Here is a 16,162-nt window from a genome sequence, read left to right on the forward strand (position 1 = left end):
GATGAGAAAAAGGATAGTGCTAAAACCAGACTGTGTTCATGAACCAAGATTCTACTCTTGACCCATTCAGAATTTCCCCACTATTCCCCCTGGAAGGTACTGTATTCCATTTCAGCACTTTGTTTATTGATTTTAATGTTAAGTACAACATATTTACAAGATAATGGTAGCTACTGACTTCAAAGAAATGATGCAATTATATAAGCAAGCTATTTTTTTAAAGATTTTATTTATTTGAGAGAGAGAATGAGTGAGAGAGCAGGAGCAGAGGGGGAAGGGCAGAGGGAGAGGGAGAAGCAGATTCCCCATTGAGCAGGGAGCCCAATGACAGGGGGCTTGATCCCAGGACTCTGGGATCATGACTTGAGCCAAAGGCAGACACTTAACTGACTGAGCCACCCAGGCACCCCATAAGCAAGCTATACATACATATATAAAATGTATAAATGTATATATAGCTTGCATCGTTCTTATTTTCCTAGTCCTTACATCAGAAAAATTCCTTTTAATATACCTTTCTATAGCCCTTTCCCACATTCTAGCACATTCTTCCCTGCTCCTAGAATCCTACCCAGTAACATGAATGTAAAAAAGCAATTTAATAATAAGAATATATTGAAGCCCAGTGACCTATATGTTAATCCTATAGATCCTCAGAGCTATACTAAGTTCATCCTTGACCTTTTCTCTAGGAAAATCTCAAAATCCTTTAGGCTTATATGCTCTTTCTCATCTCGATTTCTGGAAGTCTTTGTGAAATTTATTTTCCCCAGAGAACTACAGGGTTCAAATCTGTATATGATTTCCTAATAAAACTATAGTTAGGATGACCACACAACATACTGTCTAACCTACGGCATTTCTGAATGAAAGAGGACTCTATCAGTAATTTTGTTGGGACGGGCACAGATATGCACTGTAGCTATAATCAATGCTTAAATCTGAAGAATACCTTCTAGTTTCCAATGGAGACGTTGGTGTTAAAGTTCCAACAACAAATTAAAGGGCAGAGGAGACAAAATCTGAAACAATTAAAATTCCGCCCCATACCCCCACCTCAAGAAAACAAATGCTGAGGACCATGAAATTTAAATATTTATTTTTAAACCCCCCACAACACTGGAGTATGCTAGAAACAGTTTACAGGACTAATAACTCTAATGAATAAGCAATATAATTCCTACCAATGATACAGCTGTGTTGTAAAGTTCCAAATAACCCATTTATAAATTCGTTGCTTTTGCTTTTACAAAAATACTCATTCAAACCATGATATGAGTTGCAAAATTAGTTCTAGACCTCTACAGATTATAAACTGTAATTGCGTTTCAGTCACATAGCAGGAGAAAATTTCAACTGAACCATTACTTCAAAATACAATGCGTTAAAAGTAATTGTTACAGTATAGGCACCAATGAAAAGAACTTTCTTGGCATATGACATGACCACAACTTATTCAAGTGTCTGTATTATTACAGAAAGAGAAGAGGTAATGGCCACTTTGACTAAAAACTGTATTCTTTACTTGAAGAACACCTTTCTTCTAATATTTGGCAATTATTCCGATTTTTAGAAATGACTTCTGTGCAAAAACCAAACTGTGCAGATCCAAACAATAAAACGTTAACTACCAAAACTAATTAATATCAATAATTCTACAACTACTGAAATATAGCCTCAGTTCAGAACTTAGGCAGGCATAATATATATACTGGGCTTAAAAGAAAAAAGGTATTACCCATGTAACAGTACCATAAATATAACTGAAAATTAACTGTACAGTCTAACTTAACTTTTGTACGGACACAGATCATCCTGTACTATGGTTATTTTCATAGGAACTAGAAAATGCTTACTTAAATACCCTTTCAAAAATGAACATATGATGTTTATGTACTGGATAATTATGAAGAACAAAAATGTATAAATAGTTTATAGGACATCTCACTACCATGACGAAAATATGCTGGTGTAAGTTATATTCATACCTGTTGATCAGGTACTTAATCACATGATTATCAGCTTTTACTTAAGCTCCCCAAATCCAAGCATATAATATGCGCTATGAGTTGAAGATTTTAAAAACAAAGCCTGACTAATTCCTCCAGTATCACCAAAAATCCATACTTGGCTAGTTAGTATTGCTTTAAATTTCCAACCACGTTAAATAAGGGTTAACTGCCTCTTCTGCAAGAGAAGGTCAATACTGCACACCAAGAGGTACCTCTGTTGCTACATGTTGCCTATAAATGCTTCAAACACAGGGCTCTCAAATGAGATCGTCATTGAGCTACCCGGAAAATCATCCCAACTCGGTAGAGGGAGTCAATACTTTTCAGGTTTCGTTTCCAAGAGCTTATTAAAAACTTCCCTTTTAAGAAGATATGACTTGTTTTCACCTCCCCACCAATAGTCATTTTTAGAATATGCTCGTGTTTTTTTTTTTAAAGTGTTTTGAGTACGTTGAGTACTTAGGATGACTTTGAAAGACCTGTATGTTTCATGAGTGTACATTTAACTAAAGATCAAAACATGAGAGGTATTCATCCCAGTAACTTAAGTAATAATGATACCTAAAAGCAAAACTGTATCTCAACATTTAGTAGAATACAGGTGAAACTATAGTATTAAAAGATATTCCTTACAAAATAATCTCTTTAAAATATAAAATGATAAACACCATCACAAAATAGTTGAAGAGCTTCTTCCAAATCTTCAATGTTGCAAAGATCCAAAAGGCACATGGAGCTCATGAGTTAAGCATCGTTAAGCTTGAAGTAGCTTTGGTGGGTTTCTCTGGGTCCGTATGAAACAGAAGCCAATAATAAGGAGTTGCTTAGGGAGATTCATCTGCTGAACACCTATAAAATGAAGAAAAACTTAAACCGATATACAACTACACATATTTATATTCCTCATCTGTATGAACTCTGCAGTAAAGGTACTGATTCAGCAAACTAAACTCTTTTACTGAATCTCATCAGGTAGACGTTAAAATATAAAGAAGTTCAAAAATCTCTTCTGTAGGGGCGCCTGGGTGGCTCAGTCGGTTAAGCGTCTGACTCTTGATCTCAGCTCAGGTCTTGATCTCAGGGTGGTGAGTTCAGGCTCCGTGTGGGGCCCACTTAAAAACAAAATCCCTTCCATATCTGATTTGACAACCTCCAATTGATTTGTTTGCAAATTGGAAAAGAGCGGGAAGTTGTCCATGAAAATCTAAGGGATTTTGAAGAGGAGCTTTAGTGTATGAGGACAAATAGGCTTCATCAGATAGAAGAGTATGTAGTTTGCTCCAACTTGATCCCAGTGCCATCACAAATACAAACAAGTAGAAAGATGCACCGAGAAGCGATATAATGGGATTGAGACTAGAATTAGTATTGCTTTATTCTGCTGGAGCTAAGGAGTTGTGTGTATGCTTGTGCACGCATACAAAAGTCTGGTTTCAAAAGAGAACTTAAACATTAACTGTATGACTTAACAAAGTTAAACCAACAATTTGAGACAGTGTGGAAACTGAAGTCAATCATAAGGACCTACCTAAAATCCCTCCCTTAACTTTTCTTACAGGGGCTAAATCTAAGAACTTTAGCAATGGAAACTATGTGAACAGTGGTGTGATGAGGGTAGTGGCAAGAATGAAAGCATTCCTAAATGGTATTTACAAGGGCCCAAATAAAAATAAACTCCGAGACCTTTCGTCTATACCCCTACTAGCAGGCAAAGGAGAAATAAACAAAACAGGCCATTTCTTGCAGCGGGAAAAGTACTTTGTAATGCTCGAAGATAACAATTCCAAAAGCTCGTGTTTAAAGATGGGCAACAAACAAAACAGTTTTAAACATACAACTATTAAGAAGTGAATAGTTGAAATGACTGAATCAAGGTGATCACATTGTATCATAAACATCCCACAGAAAATGTCAAAATAATTTCTTACATGACATTTCAAGCTTACTTTTGAAATTTTTCAATTAATTTCTTCACCATTTTATCCGTGATGCCAGGACAGGCGGCTTCGGCCACAGCAATACTTTTCTCAAGTTCTTCAATTGCCTGATTCCTGCTAGCGTTATTCTCATCCTGCTGTTTAAGCTGAGAAAGATCAATAGCAATAACATTTAAAATTACTAGACTTCTTAACATAGATATTGAAAGCTAATGAATCCATACTTACTTCAGCAAACGCAGGTGTGATTATCATAGACAAACAGCTCAGGGTTTGCACAAGATCTTGCTCCTTGGAACAAATAATACAGATTATGCACATGAAATTAACACAGTAAGTCATGGTTTTCTTATTCTGTAACAAGCGAGCACTAATTTGAAACCTCCCTCCCAAAAGAGCCAATATAAGGCACGTCTCCATGCTTCCTTCCCACCCATCCATTATCCAGAAGGTCTCTAACCTCTAGGATTACAACAGATAGATATCCACAATTACACTGGGTTTATGCATGTCTAGGTAACTTGCATTTAAAAACATGCCGATGGCCACTTAAACGACCTCCATAGACCTTTACTTAATTGGCTCAAAATTAATGACTAATGAAGCATACTGTGGATACAGTGAGGTAGGTGGGCATTTAGGGGTATTAAATTCTAATAATTTTTGGCCATCATAATCTCACTACATTAGTCTGAAGAGTCTATTGAGAGGAAGTGATCATCGCCATGCACATACTGCCCCATTCTGTAGTTTCTTTGGATCAGGCTTCTTTCGCACGGTGGTAAAGCTCCATTCAGGATGAGTATTATTTTCTCTGCTGGTGGGTTCCCTAAAGAGATGGTTCAAAATACATTCCTAAGTAATTAAGCTTGGTGAAAATACCAAATCAATGCAGCCAGACTCTGAAGAGTTATTCCAATATATAAAAAATCATAGTATAAAAAAGCATTCGATCTCAGTTTCAGGTGGATACTACAATCTACTGAAGAAGAAGAGCAGTGGTCCTCAACTCCTAAGTGTGCATCAGAATCGCATGTGGAGACCTCTTACCACATAAATAAAGGCCTGCCCCCACCCTCCCCACTGACCGCATCAGGATCTCCTCAAGTGTGGCTTTTGATTCTTTTTTTTAAAGTTCCACGGGCTACTTTCACGGGCAGCCATGGCCAACAAACCATTACAACAGGGCACAAAAATCATCCTGGTATTTTTGATTCTTTTCAAAAGTGGGGCAATTTCTCATAAATGCAGGACTCTGAGAGTATTAGTGAAAGAAATTTCGTGTTGCCTTTGTGCCAATTCGGCCAGTGGAAGAGTAAATTCTGGTGTAACCTACAGACTTCCTTGGTCTACATTAAGTTATGGACTTAGAATCTAAGATGTAAAGGCGAATGCTGCAGTTAGAAAAACAGTGGAACTTTTTTAGGGGGGTGGAAATCATACATAGATGAATATTTAAATCTATCAGTCTGATCCCAGTTTAGTACGTGGCCAAGGGGTAGGAAAGACCTGGAGGTCAGTTCTCCAGAAGGATTTTTCAGGTTTTCCCCAAAGTATGAGAAGACATAGCCCCTTACCACTCTGGGCAAACTTAACTTTTAACTGAATCTTGTTCCAAAATTTTGTAATATACTCAAGTATCCACTAGGGGTTAGACCGAGACCATCTACAACTAGAGCAATTCACTTCTAAGAAAAACCGTTTCCAAATTCATTATACTCCACAAACTGTGATTTTAAAAGACTTCCACGGTTTTTACAGTAAAATTTTAAAATGAGGTTTATATTTTATGCTAGAGAAAGCATAGTGGATAGTAGTTAAAAGACAGGCAACATTAGAATGGGCTGCCTACATAAAAATTAAATGATTTGTACGTACGAATCAGAGCCCTCGGAATCAGATTCATCATCACTGTGCCCTTCTGCCTTCCATCTCTTAAATCGATCTATCAGTTCGGTCAGATAAGAAGTCTTCTTTGAATTTTTTACAATGAATTTGTGTTTCAGAAGTTCTTTAGCTGTAGGACGCTAGGGAGAAATATGAAGAACGCATGAATACTTCTAGGCTCTTTATGATTGCAAGGGGTGGTAAAAAATTATTTCAATTATTAAGCAGAAAAGGTACATCTGAAAAGTAGGTCTACAAACATGAGGACAACTAAAATGCTGTAGGGCAACACACAGCTAATTCTACTTTTTAAAGTGGCTCAAGGCAACCCAGTTAAATTTACTACCTTGGTACCAATTTGTTCAAGCCCAGTGGGCAAAAAGGTGGCCTACCTACCCCAAACTGGCAGGCAGGACCCTCACAAAAGCAGAGAAACACATGGCAGGATTTTGAAAATCAGTTAAAAATTTAAAAACATTTCAACATAGTGCTTTCAAATACTCTTCTTATATTTACTGTAAGTTGAAAAAATGGATGACAACTAGCAAGGCTGTAGCTTTACTATCATCTGCACACATCATATGATCCCCACATCAATCCTTTCTTCATCACACATTAATTCATGGTGCATCTAAATGCAAACACCAGGTGCTGTGGGGGGCTATTTCTCCCCTAGGGTTTGATTAATATCAGAATATTCATTCTCAGTTTAAAAACAGTTACATTAAAGCTTAGTTCTTGTATACTTCTAGCTTCTAGAAGTCACCAGGCAGCTTTATTTTAGAAACAGTAAAGCAACTGTGATCAAATCTGTCAGGTAAATGAGTGGAGTTCACTAGACTTCAGTAAAAGCATACAACTTCATATGCTGGAATTTCTCAACATTAAATTTTAAAAAAGTGAAACACACACATCACTTTTCATGAAAAATGAAAACACAGTTGAATAAAAATCCCTGTGGATAGTTACACATGTTCTTTAATAATGACTTCCTATAGCAGGAACTTTATTTCTCACATTCTTGCCCTCTGAAATAAGAAATGATCAACAGAATAAGGAAGGAGCTAGCGACCACGAGAAAGAGAAAAAGATACAGGGGAAGGAGAAAAGGAAGTAAGGATCTTGTTAAGAACTGAACAGAATTAGCAAGAGAGAAGGAAGAACCAAGTTCCTAGACGGATCTTAGACAATTTTCACATGCACTGTATTCCTCACTGTAGAAAAACCACATTCGCTTATACAGACTTAATAATCAAAACCAAACAGTAGTAATAGCAATATATACTCACAAATGATGGATCTTTGTTCAGGCAAGCGTCAATAAACTCCTTAAAGGACTTAGTAAAGTCTCCAACAAGAGTTGGAGGATTGTTTTTTGGAATAAGGAACAGAACTCTCATCGGATGCATATCAGAGTTAGGTGGCTCTCCTTTGGCTAGCTCAATAGCAGTGATTCCCAATGACCAAATGTCAGCCTGACATAAGAGAGAGGAAAAAGTATTAGCTCGAAATTCCATTCCAACAGACTGCCATGAAATAGCCTGTGGGTCACATGATATTCAAGTGTCTCAAGAGGGGTGCCTGGCTCAGACGAGCATGTGACTCTTGATCTTGGGCTCACAAGTTCAAGCCCACATTGGGGGTAGAGAGGAAATCAATCAATCAATCAATCAATCTTAAAAAAAATAAAGTGCCTCAAGAAATGTTATGTGAATGTAATAAATTTTTATTAATTGAATTCATTTATTTAAAAAAAAACTATCAAATTCCCTAACATTTTGCCAGGCACCACATTCTAGGCACTGAGGATTCAGGTGGTGAATAAAGCAGACAAAAATTCCTGCTCTCAAGGGGCTTGTGCTCCAACAAAAGAGACAGGTAAGTAAATAAATAATATGATGTCAGATGGTGCTAAGTTCTGTGAAGAAAAGAATAAAATCAGGATGAGGGAATAATGACTGATGGGGGGGCTGCAAATTTACACAGGATGGCTAGGGAAGACTACTCTGTGAGGTAATGTTTTTCTTTTTTTAAGATTTATTTATTTATTTTAGGCTTATGACCCAGCAATTGCACTACTGGGTATTTACCCCAAAGATATAGATGTAGTGAAAAGAAGGGGCACATGTACCCCAATGTTCACAGCAGCATTGTCCACAATAGCCAAACTGGAAGGAGCCGAAATGCCCTTCGACAGACGAATGGATAAAGAAGATGTGGTCCATATATACGATGGAATATTACTCAGCCATCAGAAAGAACGATTACCCAACATTTGCAGCAACATGGATGGGACTGGAGGAGATAATGCTAAGCGAAATAAGTCAAGCAGAGAAAGACAACTATTATATGGTTTCACTCATTTATGGAACATAAGAAATAGCAGGGAGATCGGTAGGAGAAGGAAGGGAAAACTGAAGGGGGCGGAAATCAGAGGGGGAGACGAACCATGAGAGACTATGGACTCCGGGAAACAAACTGAGGGTTTTAGAGGGGAGGGGGGTGGGGGGGATGGGCTAGCTCGGTGATGGGTATTAAGGAGGGCACGTATTGCATGGTGCACTGGGTGTTATGCGCAAACAATGAAGCATGGAGCACTACATCAAAAACTAATGATGTGCTGTATGGTCACTAATGTAACATTATAAAATAAAAAAATAAAATAAAATAAAATAATAAAAAATAGGCAGAAAATCAGAATAGACATTTTTCCAAGGAGAACAAAAACACTCACTTGAAAAGAGAGCTGACCCCATCTCTATTGCAGCATTATTTATAATAGCAAGACATGAAAACAACTTAAATCTCTTTCTCTCTCTTTCTCTCTCTCTCTCACTTATTTATTTATTTATTTATTTATTTATTTATTTATTTATTTTAGGGGGGGGGGAGGGACAGAGAGAGAGGGAGAGAATCTCAAGCAGACTCCACGCCGAGCACCGAGCCCGACATGAGGCTGATCCCACAACCCCAAGATCATGACCTGAGTCGAAACCCAGAGTTGGATGCCTCACTGACTGTGCCACCCAAGCACCCCTACGCTGAGGTAATGTTTAAGCAGAGACCTGATTGGAAGAAAGGTTATTCCAGATAGAGGGAAGGGTGAGTGCAAACGTCCTGAGGCCAGAGGGGTCCTTGATATGTTTGAGGAACAGCAGTGAGGCCCCTGTGGTCCAAGGAGACAGAATACAGAGGAGAGTAAAAGGAGATGAGGCTGGAGGCCAGATCATGGACAGCTGTGTAGGTGATAGTAAGGACCTTGGATTTTATTCTAAGTGGGAGGGAAGGCTACTGAAGGGAATAGGGTCCGAATATTATCAGCATCCTGAGAACTTACGATTTAGCAGCAACACTTGACATAACACTAGCTTTCGAAATACTTTTAAAAGAAGGAAAATCAGGGCAGTTTTTTTTCACATAAAATAGCATGCTATATAAAACCTATTATTAAAAACAGAACAGTTTTGTACAGGTAACACTTTACTTTTGAGTCATAAGCTGACTGTTGAATAACTTCAGGAGCCATCCAGAATGGTGTTCCCACAAAGGTATTTCTTTTGATTTGTGTGTCTGTCAGCTGGCCAGCAACTCCAAAGTCAGCCAGTTTAACATCTCCTTGTTCTGACAGCAAGACGTTGGCAGCTGGGGAAAAAAGAAACAAAACCCCTCAGCTTCCTCAGAATGCAGCTATGTTTCTCAGGTTCATATAAGATTTTTGTATACCTTTTATGTCTCGGTGAATTTTCTTTTCTGAATGCAGATAGTCCAGACCTTTCAAAATTTCCTTTAGCATAGTAGCGATCTGGAACTCATCAAATGGACCAGCTCGAAGCTGAGGGGGGAAAACACACACACTTTTATACACATCCAAACAATCTAGTTCAAACTTGATATTACCTTTGAAATAAGGAATCACTTAGATATACGAAGCAATTCTGCTTATGAAGACAATATTGAAACAAAGGGGAAAACAATTTAAAAGGTGAGGGAAGAGAGTAAACAAGTTAAGTCAAAGGGCTGAAAGAGTTTTTAAATGATTAGATTTAATCTCGACAGATAATACAAGCAGTGTGACCTCTGTACCAGTTCCAAGTCTGGAGGTTCCTAAATATTTTCGTCCAAGATTTAAGAAATATGCTTAAACAATGACAGAACTAGCTTTCTTTTCTTTTTTGGCTAGGAAAAAAAGAAATCAGCTACTTAAATTTTGGTGTTGGCTATTTAAATGATTAACTATTTACACTAAACTGATTTTGAGATCAGTCAGCCCACAGCACAGTTCTTAGCATTTGGGTCTCTCAATCACTTTGGAAAGCCGAGAGCCTTTTTGAGACTGAATTTTACAAGTTAGCCAGGAATATGATAATTAATCTATTCAGACTTACATTGTAAAAAAAGAAAAAAAAAGATAAATCGTGAAGGGATACAGTTTTCAAATAAATATAACACATTTCCTTTTCTTTCCCCATCCCTGTACCAAAGCCAATAGTTCCAACTGGAATACAAGGAAAGCAATGATTAGGTTTCAGGAGAACTTGTAATGGAATATCTGAAAATCTCTCTTTAAAATAAATGGTTATTTTAAAATTCTGGTACCTCATAAAGCACAAACAGTGGACTGTACAGTATTATTACAGGAAAGGGTGGGAATCTAAAGTCAGCGCTGAGGTAGAGTTCTGTTTGCTGGAAGGAGGGAAGAGGTGGTGAAAATCAAACATCGCCCACTCTGCCTCACACTGGGAGGGATTCACAGCTCTTTGGCACCTTGTGTATTTCATCTTTCATGAATGCCATATTTATTCTGAATAAAGGGCACTTTCATGTTGAAATTTAACAGCTTAAAATAGAACCCGTACTTCAGTCTCACCATTGAATATTAACTGCGGTCTGGATATATAGTATACTCCGGGGATGTCCATAGTTCAATAGGTGCCTTTCCTAGGTAACATTATCTATTTACTTATAAATCTATCAACTTCCATCCCAAAAGCTTCTATTTAAACAGGAGTGATTAAAGTTATTCTCAGAGACGAAAATGGCATTTTATTGATTGCTGGCAATGAAATTCTGAGGGACTAACAAATAACTGAGAGACAAAGGTCATACTAAGGATTCGTAGTTAGTATCACTGATCGTAACATGTTGACAGGGGCAGAGGCGGTATAGCCTCAGTTACTTAAGAAATAGGGCAAGGTCTGTAAGAGATACTACTTGTCATTCTCAAGGACTTCCAAAAGTGGTCTGGATAAGCCAGTGAATTACGTAATACAGAATTTTTTAAAAAATACATTTTCATAAAAACAAACAAAAAAGGGGTCTTATAGACCCACTAGCTTATCGGGTATATTTAGGTCCAGTTTAAAATTCAGGAGAAGTACAATCTCAATGAAGGGGGTACTGGGGGAGGCTGGGAGGGGCAGACTCCATGGCAGGGCAATGGGAATGGGGTGCTACAGCTGGGTTTTTCTGGTTCATTATCAGACAGAAAACTATTTCAAGGCTTGTGGTTAAAATGTTTCCTTAGCCATGTTGACAACAATGAGTAAAGGAGGAAAAAAGGGAGTTGGAATGAGAATGAAGGTAAAGTCGATGGAACAGAGACTGGTTTTTTATTTGCAGTACAACCTTGGGAGAGATAATGCTGAAATCTTGGTCCACTGGCCTTGGAGTGCATAATTGAACTTCTCCTCAATGACTGAAGACCACTCCAATGTCTCTAATAGCTAATATCTCTGCCTCCGGCGCCGCATACTGGCCTTGGGTAATCTGCCTCTATTGTCCACTGAGCGCATGCAAGAGAGGGACATCTGCTCTTTCACAGACTATACTTGTGGGCCTAGGGCTGTCCCCCACTCCTTTGACTTTCAGCTGGTCCTAATGCAGCACATTACGTTATGCCTTCTCTTATTAGCAAATTGTTTCCAACTTTTTTCTTTGGTGCTCCTATTTTATTCTATTAGCTTTATTGTATGAGTTTTTGTTGTAAGCTATCGCAATTCTTCCTGGAAGGAAGTCAGGTATGATCAATTCCATAAAATAACCTACAATATGCACAAAGTCTGTTCATATACAACTAAGTTTTTTTTCAAGAATGGGAGAGAATCTTGAGGTATACACTCTAAAATGCTGATGTCAGTTACAAGTAATAATCACACTCCTTTAGCTGGGCACCAGTTTAAAGTGAGAAATATTTTCTTCCCAGCATCCCTCTTGTTTTCTCTTGTCCCTAATAGCAGTGCCCTCCCTCCAACCTAATCCTTTCTTAAATTCCCCAAATGCTAGCATTCATTTGTACCGCACATTTTCTCATCATTGGCCCTCCTTACAAAGGCCAGTTACATGAACTTTATCATTCAATCACAGTGTTCTTGAATCTGCGAGCTGGAGAAACAAACCTTGAACAATTATTAATCAAATTTCTTCATTCAACATTTGAGGAAATCAAGGCATGGAGGTTCAATGGCTTGTCCAATATTAGCCAGCTAGTCAATGGCAGAACCAGGACTAGGACTTAGGTCTCTTGATTTTTAGGGAAGGGATATGGTGAGCACCTTGGGGGACCAGGTAAGGTAATTGATCAATTTGGAACGGGCTCTTAATATTTAAAAAGTAGAAAAAGGAGGATCGTGGAGCAATTGGCAGGCTTCTTGTGGAGCTAATGAAAACACTGTTGTGGAATAAAACTATGTGACAAGACAAATGGAAATGGGGTCATTTAACTTCAAGAGAAGAATGAGATCTGACTCCATAAGCATGAAAGATTATTATACAAAGAAACACCAGTTGTGTTCTATCACTAGAGAGGAAAGAGAAAGAAAAAATGAAGTCAAGTTTTAGGATATAAGAATTAGATTAGACACAAGGAAGGATTACATAACTCAGCAATTGATTAAAATGAGATGAATTCCTAGAAGGAGATGAGACTCTCCATCAAGTTTAATTACCATTTCTTTAGAATGTTTTAAATATGGTTCTGTTTAAAGGAAAGAAAATCTCTTACAGTCATTTCTGTTCATAGGATTATTTGAAACTTTGGAGTCATTGGCAGGGAGGATTAAATCTTTTTAGAAATATTTAATCACTCACGGTTGGGAAAACTCATCTCCACTTGAAAATAAGAGTTAAAATATTACTTGATGATCTTAATCATCAAAACACTTTGTTTTTAGAAACAGCATACTCTCTAATTTCAAAAGCAGAAGCATGCTAAGGAAATATAAATCATATAATATTAAAGACAGAAGAGAACTTAGAAATAATTTCTTTGTTTTATAGAATATCCAAGTCTAAGGAATTTATGTGTCTGGTTCACAGCCACAGATTTAGTTATGAAGACAGCTAGCCCCATAACCTCAAACTCCTATAGGCCAGCCCACTGGCCATCCTACTACACAAAGTTGCCTCTAGTAATGCATACTGAATTTTAAATACAATGTCATATTAATAAAGACGTAAAAGGGGGAAAAAACAGCAATGATAGAACCACACCAACTTGAGGAAAACAACCTGTGTTTCTCAAACGGATTTTGTGTGTAATCACAGCTTCATTGGGTGAAACTTCTGCTCAGGACAGGATTTTAGCATCCTGGTCTTTGCCCACTAAAATGCCCTTAGCACTTCCAAGTCATTATGACAACCAAAAATGCCATCACATTTCCAAATGGCCTAGAGAGGGGCAGAGAGAATTCTGTAGGGAACTGGGTCTGTAGGCCTATTTGGTGAGAACCCAAGAACCAGTTTTCGTGACAGTTACCTGAATCACATATTTTTAAAAATCCAAGAACACTCTGTCTTTGCAGGGGAATTCTTGCAAAGTAAAACTCTAAACTGATGGCAGTTGTCAGATACAGTCCTAATTTGCAGAGCTTTATTTCATTAAGCTATTCACATTTCATACACTCTCTAAGAATGTCAGTAATATGCCCAATCCTGCAATCTAGCTCAATCTACATAAGGGTAGTGGTCCTGAATAAAGTGTTTAATTTGAACATAACTGAGCAACCACTCAGCTTGCCCAAAAGCCATTGCTTACTCCAGTTAAAAGAAAAAAGTTAAAGTATAGACGTGCATGTGTGTAATTATTTAAAAATACTTACAAGATCCAGTGCTGAACCACCACCCAGGTATTCCATTATAATCCATAATTTTGAACCCTGTAAAAGCCATGAAACAACTTAATAATCACAAACCTAAGCCAAATAACAAACTAGCATAAAATGTTAAATCTGACATACTAATGTACTGGTTCTAAAATACAAGTTTAAAATTACTTGTTTGAAGCCCAGCATATACTTTTCCATAGAACATTATAAATGAAAGTAAAGTTCTGAGTCTTGACCTTCCTTCCAACCTATTTAGTCTGTGATAGAGCTAAGTGAAGAACAAATTATTATTTTTTTTTACTGTTGAACTATTAGCAGTTTTTATAAAACCCAGAAAAAAGAAACCATAGCCTTAAATTATTATTTCGGATGATTTTGAAAGGAAAAGATAGTTACATTAAAGAATGAGGAGGTATATGGAGACTTGTAGAAATTTTAAATGGGGCTTCTGGGCACTTCCCATGTAATTTTAGAGTTTGAGTACACTGGATAGTTTGCCTTATTACAGTTTTTGGCTTTGGTTCTCATGTACCATATCACTTTTATCAGCCATGATTAATGGATATTTTGGTACACATGTGGAGCCTAGAAAGGATATTATCTCTCCTCGCCCCCAACCCCTACTGCTGAGGTACATGGCTAAGAGAAAGGGAGTGTGTAGCTTGAAAAGCATAGGATTACTTGATTACTCCAGGTAGAATTAACTTCACTGTAAGTTGTACAAGAAGAAATTGGGTAAGTACATGTATATACATTTCAAATCAGGCACACACACATATGCACACAAAAAATTGGAATAAACCATTAAATCTTTTCTTCTTTCAGCTGTAGTTTGAAATACAAGGGACACTTCTCTCCCCAAATCATTTCATGAATGGTATTCTCCGCATTTTTGTGGGACCACAAATTTGACTGTAAGTGGATCGGTTGATTTTACTATCTTGGCAAGGAGCCAAGCTGTGAATGGCTTGTGTTCTAAAAGTCCATTTTTCAGTAAGGTGTTTCAAATTTGGAAAGCAAGCGTTTTTCCCATAAAAATAAAGTTGAGGTTCCTGGGGTAGTCCCCCCACAAAAGATAACTGAACACGAAGGCATCCACAGTGTAGCAGGAAGAATGCCAGAGAGACGAACTACTATTTACACCCTCACAACGTTTCCAGGGGATAAACGCACTCAGTGTTATGGTTCAACTTGGGATGCCAGGGACGCATTTCTTACCTTTACAGCCCCGGCTGTGGGATGAAGATTCTCCAGTTACTGCCAGGAGCCATCAAACTCTACACTCCCTGGGAAGTACTCAGGAGTTCCAATCAAAATGTCCATGTGTCTCCATGAGGCTGGGACATTAGCATGGCAAGAGAATGGACCCCAGTAACGTGACGATGGGTGACACTGTCATGTAGGGACTGGGAGGTGGCCTAGTGTTCGGGCCCAGGGAGGAAGGGCTTGGTTAAATTAAGATGAAAGGATTCCTCCTTTCTTTCTGGATGATGACACTATGCAGGATGAATGAGAGGGGAGGGGGATAATGTACCTTTCCCCCAGTCTTAACATCCACTCCCCTATCACAGCCTGAACTGAAGAAAGGAAGAGCCGAGAGTCTCTGCCAGTGGTGGTGTCTAGGACAGGAAAGAGAGGAAATACGTCCTCGTAACAGTGGGGAGGGGAAAGAGTTCTGGGAGTGCTTCAGGTAACTTGTTTTTATGTCTAGAAATCAGGCCCTCAGAACCTGAGAATTGTCAACCTGAGGCATCTTTATACTTTTTTTCAAGAGAAGAAAAAAGTGTTTCTCACAACGCCGCATAGCCTGAGAATTTTTTCTTTTGCCACAAGTTTGTTTCTAGTAAGTCCTATGTACTACCTTATGAATTCAGAATGCTTCCCATTCCCCTAATATTTAAAAGCAAATGAAAAGATCTTATTAAACACGTTTATCTGTTTTCTAGTTCTGCGTGAATGAAAGCATCTGTTTCCCGAGTTTGAAACAACGTGTGTCCTTTTTTGGGGGGCTAGCGACTCAAAACAGCAACTTACCAACTGTCTGTTCTCCACTAAAGCATATTTATGGAAAGCTTAAAATGTTATTAAAGTTATGCGTAAGCAACTTCCAGATCTGAGAAAGGCAGCTTCCTCCTTGCAAGCAAGCTGTTGGGTGGGACCGGGACTCTTCAGAAACAGGGCAGGGAAGGAACCAGAGCTGCAGGTCAGATTTTCTGCCTGCTTC

At 38.1% G+C, this 16,162-nt stretch overlaps 1 protein-coding gene across 1 annotated transcript in view; it reads right to left on the minus strand.

The window, feature by feature from the left end:
- Positions 1–1,079: 1,079 nt before the first annotated feature.
- The window catches only part of STK26 (serine/threonine kinase 26), a 51,556-nt gene continuing 36,473 nt past the window's right edge, over positions 1,080–16,162 (minus strand). The window contains exons 4-12 of the mRNA XM_026520601.4: positions 13,933–13,989; positions 9,560–9,668; positions 9,321–9,478; positions 7,126–7,311; positions 5,828–5,976; positions 4,685–4,778; positions 4,178–4,240; positions 3,959–4,095; positions 1,080–2,861 (exon numbers count right to left, since the gene is read on the minus strand). Coding sequence (XP_026376386.1) covers positions 2,837–2,861; positions 3,959–4,095; positions 4,178–4,240; positions 4,685–4,778; positions 5,828–5,976; positions 7,126–7,311; positions 9,321–9,478; positions 9,560–9,668; positions 13,933–13,989 — 978 coding nt within the window. The 3' untranslated portion in view covers positions 1,080–2,836. The remainder of the gene's footprint in view (positions 2,862–3,958; positions 4,096–4,177; positions 4,241–4,684; positions 4,779–5,827; positions 5,977–7,125; positions 7,312–9,320; positions 9,479–9,559; positions 9,669–13,932; positions 13,990–16,162) is intronic.

Source organism: Ursus arctos, chromosome X, assembly GCF_023065955.2.
Source record: "Ursus arctos isolate Adak ecotype North America chromosome X, UrsArc2.0, whole genome shotgun sequence".
NCBI classification, from domain to species: domain Eukaryota; kingdom Metazoa; phylum Chordata; class Mammalia; order Carnivora; family Ursidae; genus Ursus; species Ursus arctos.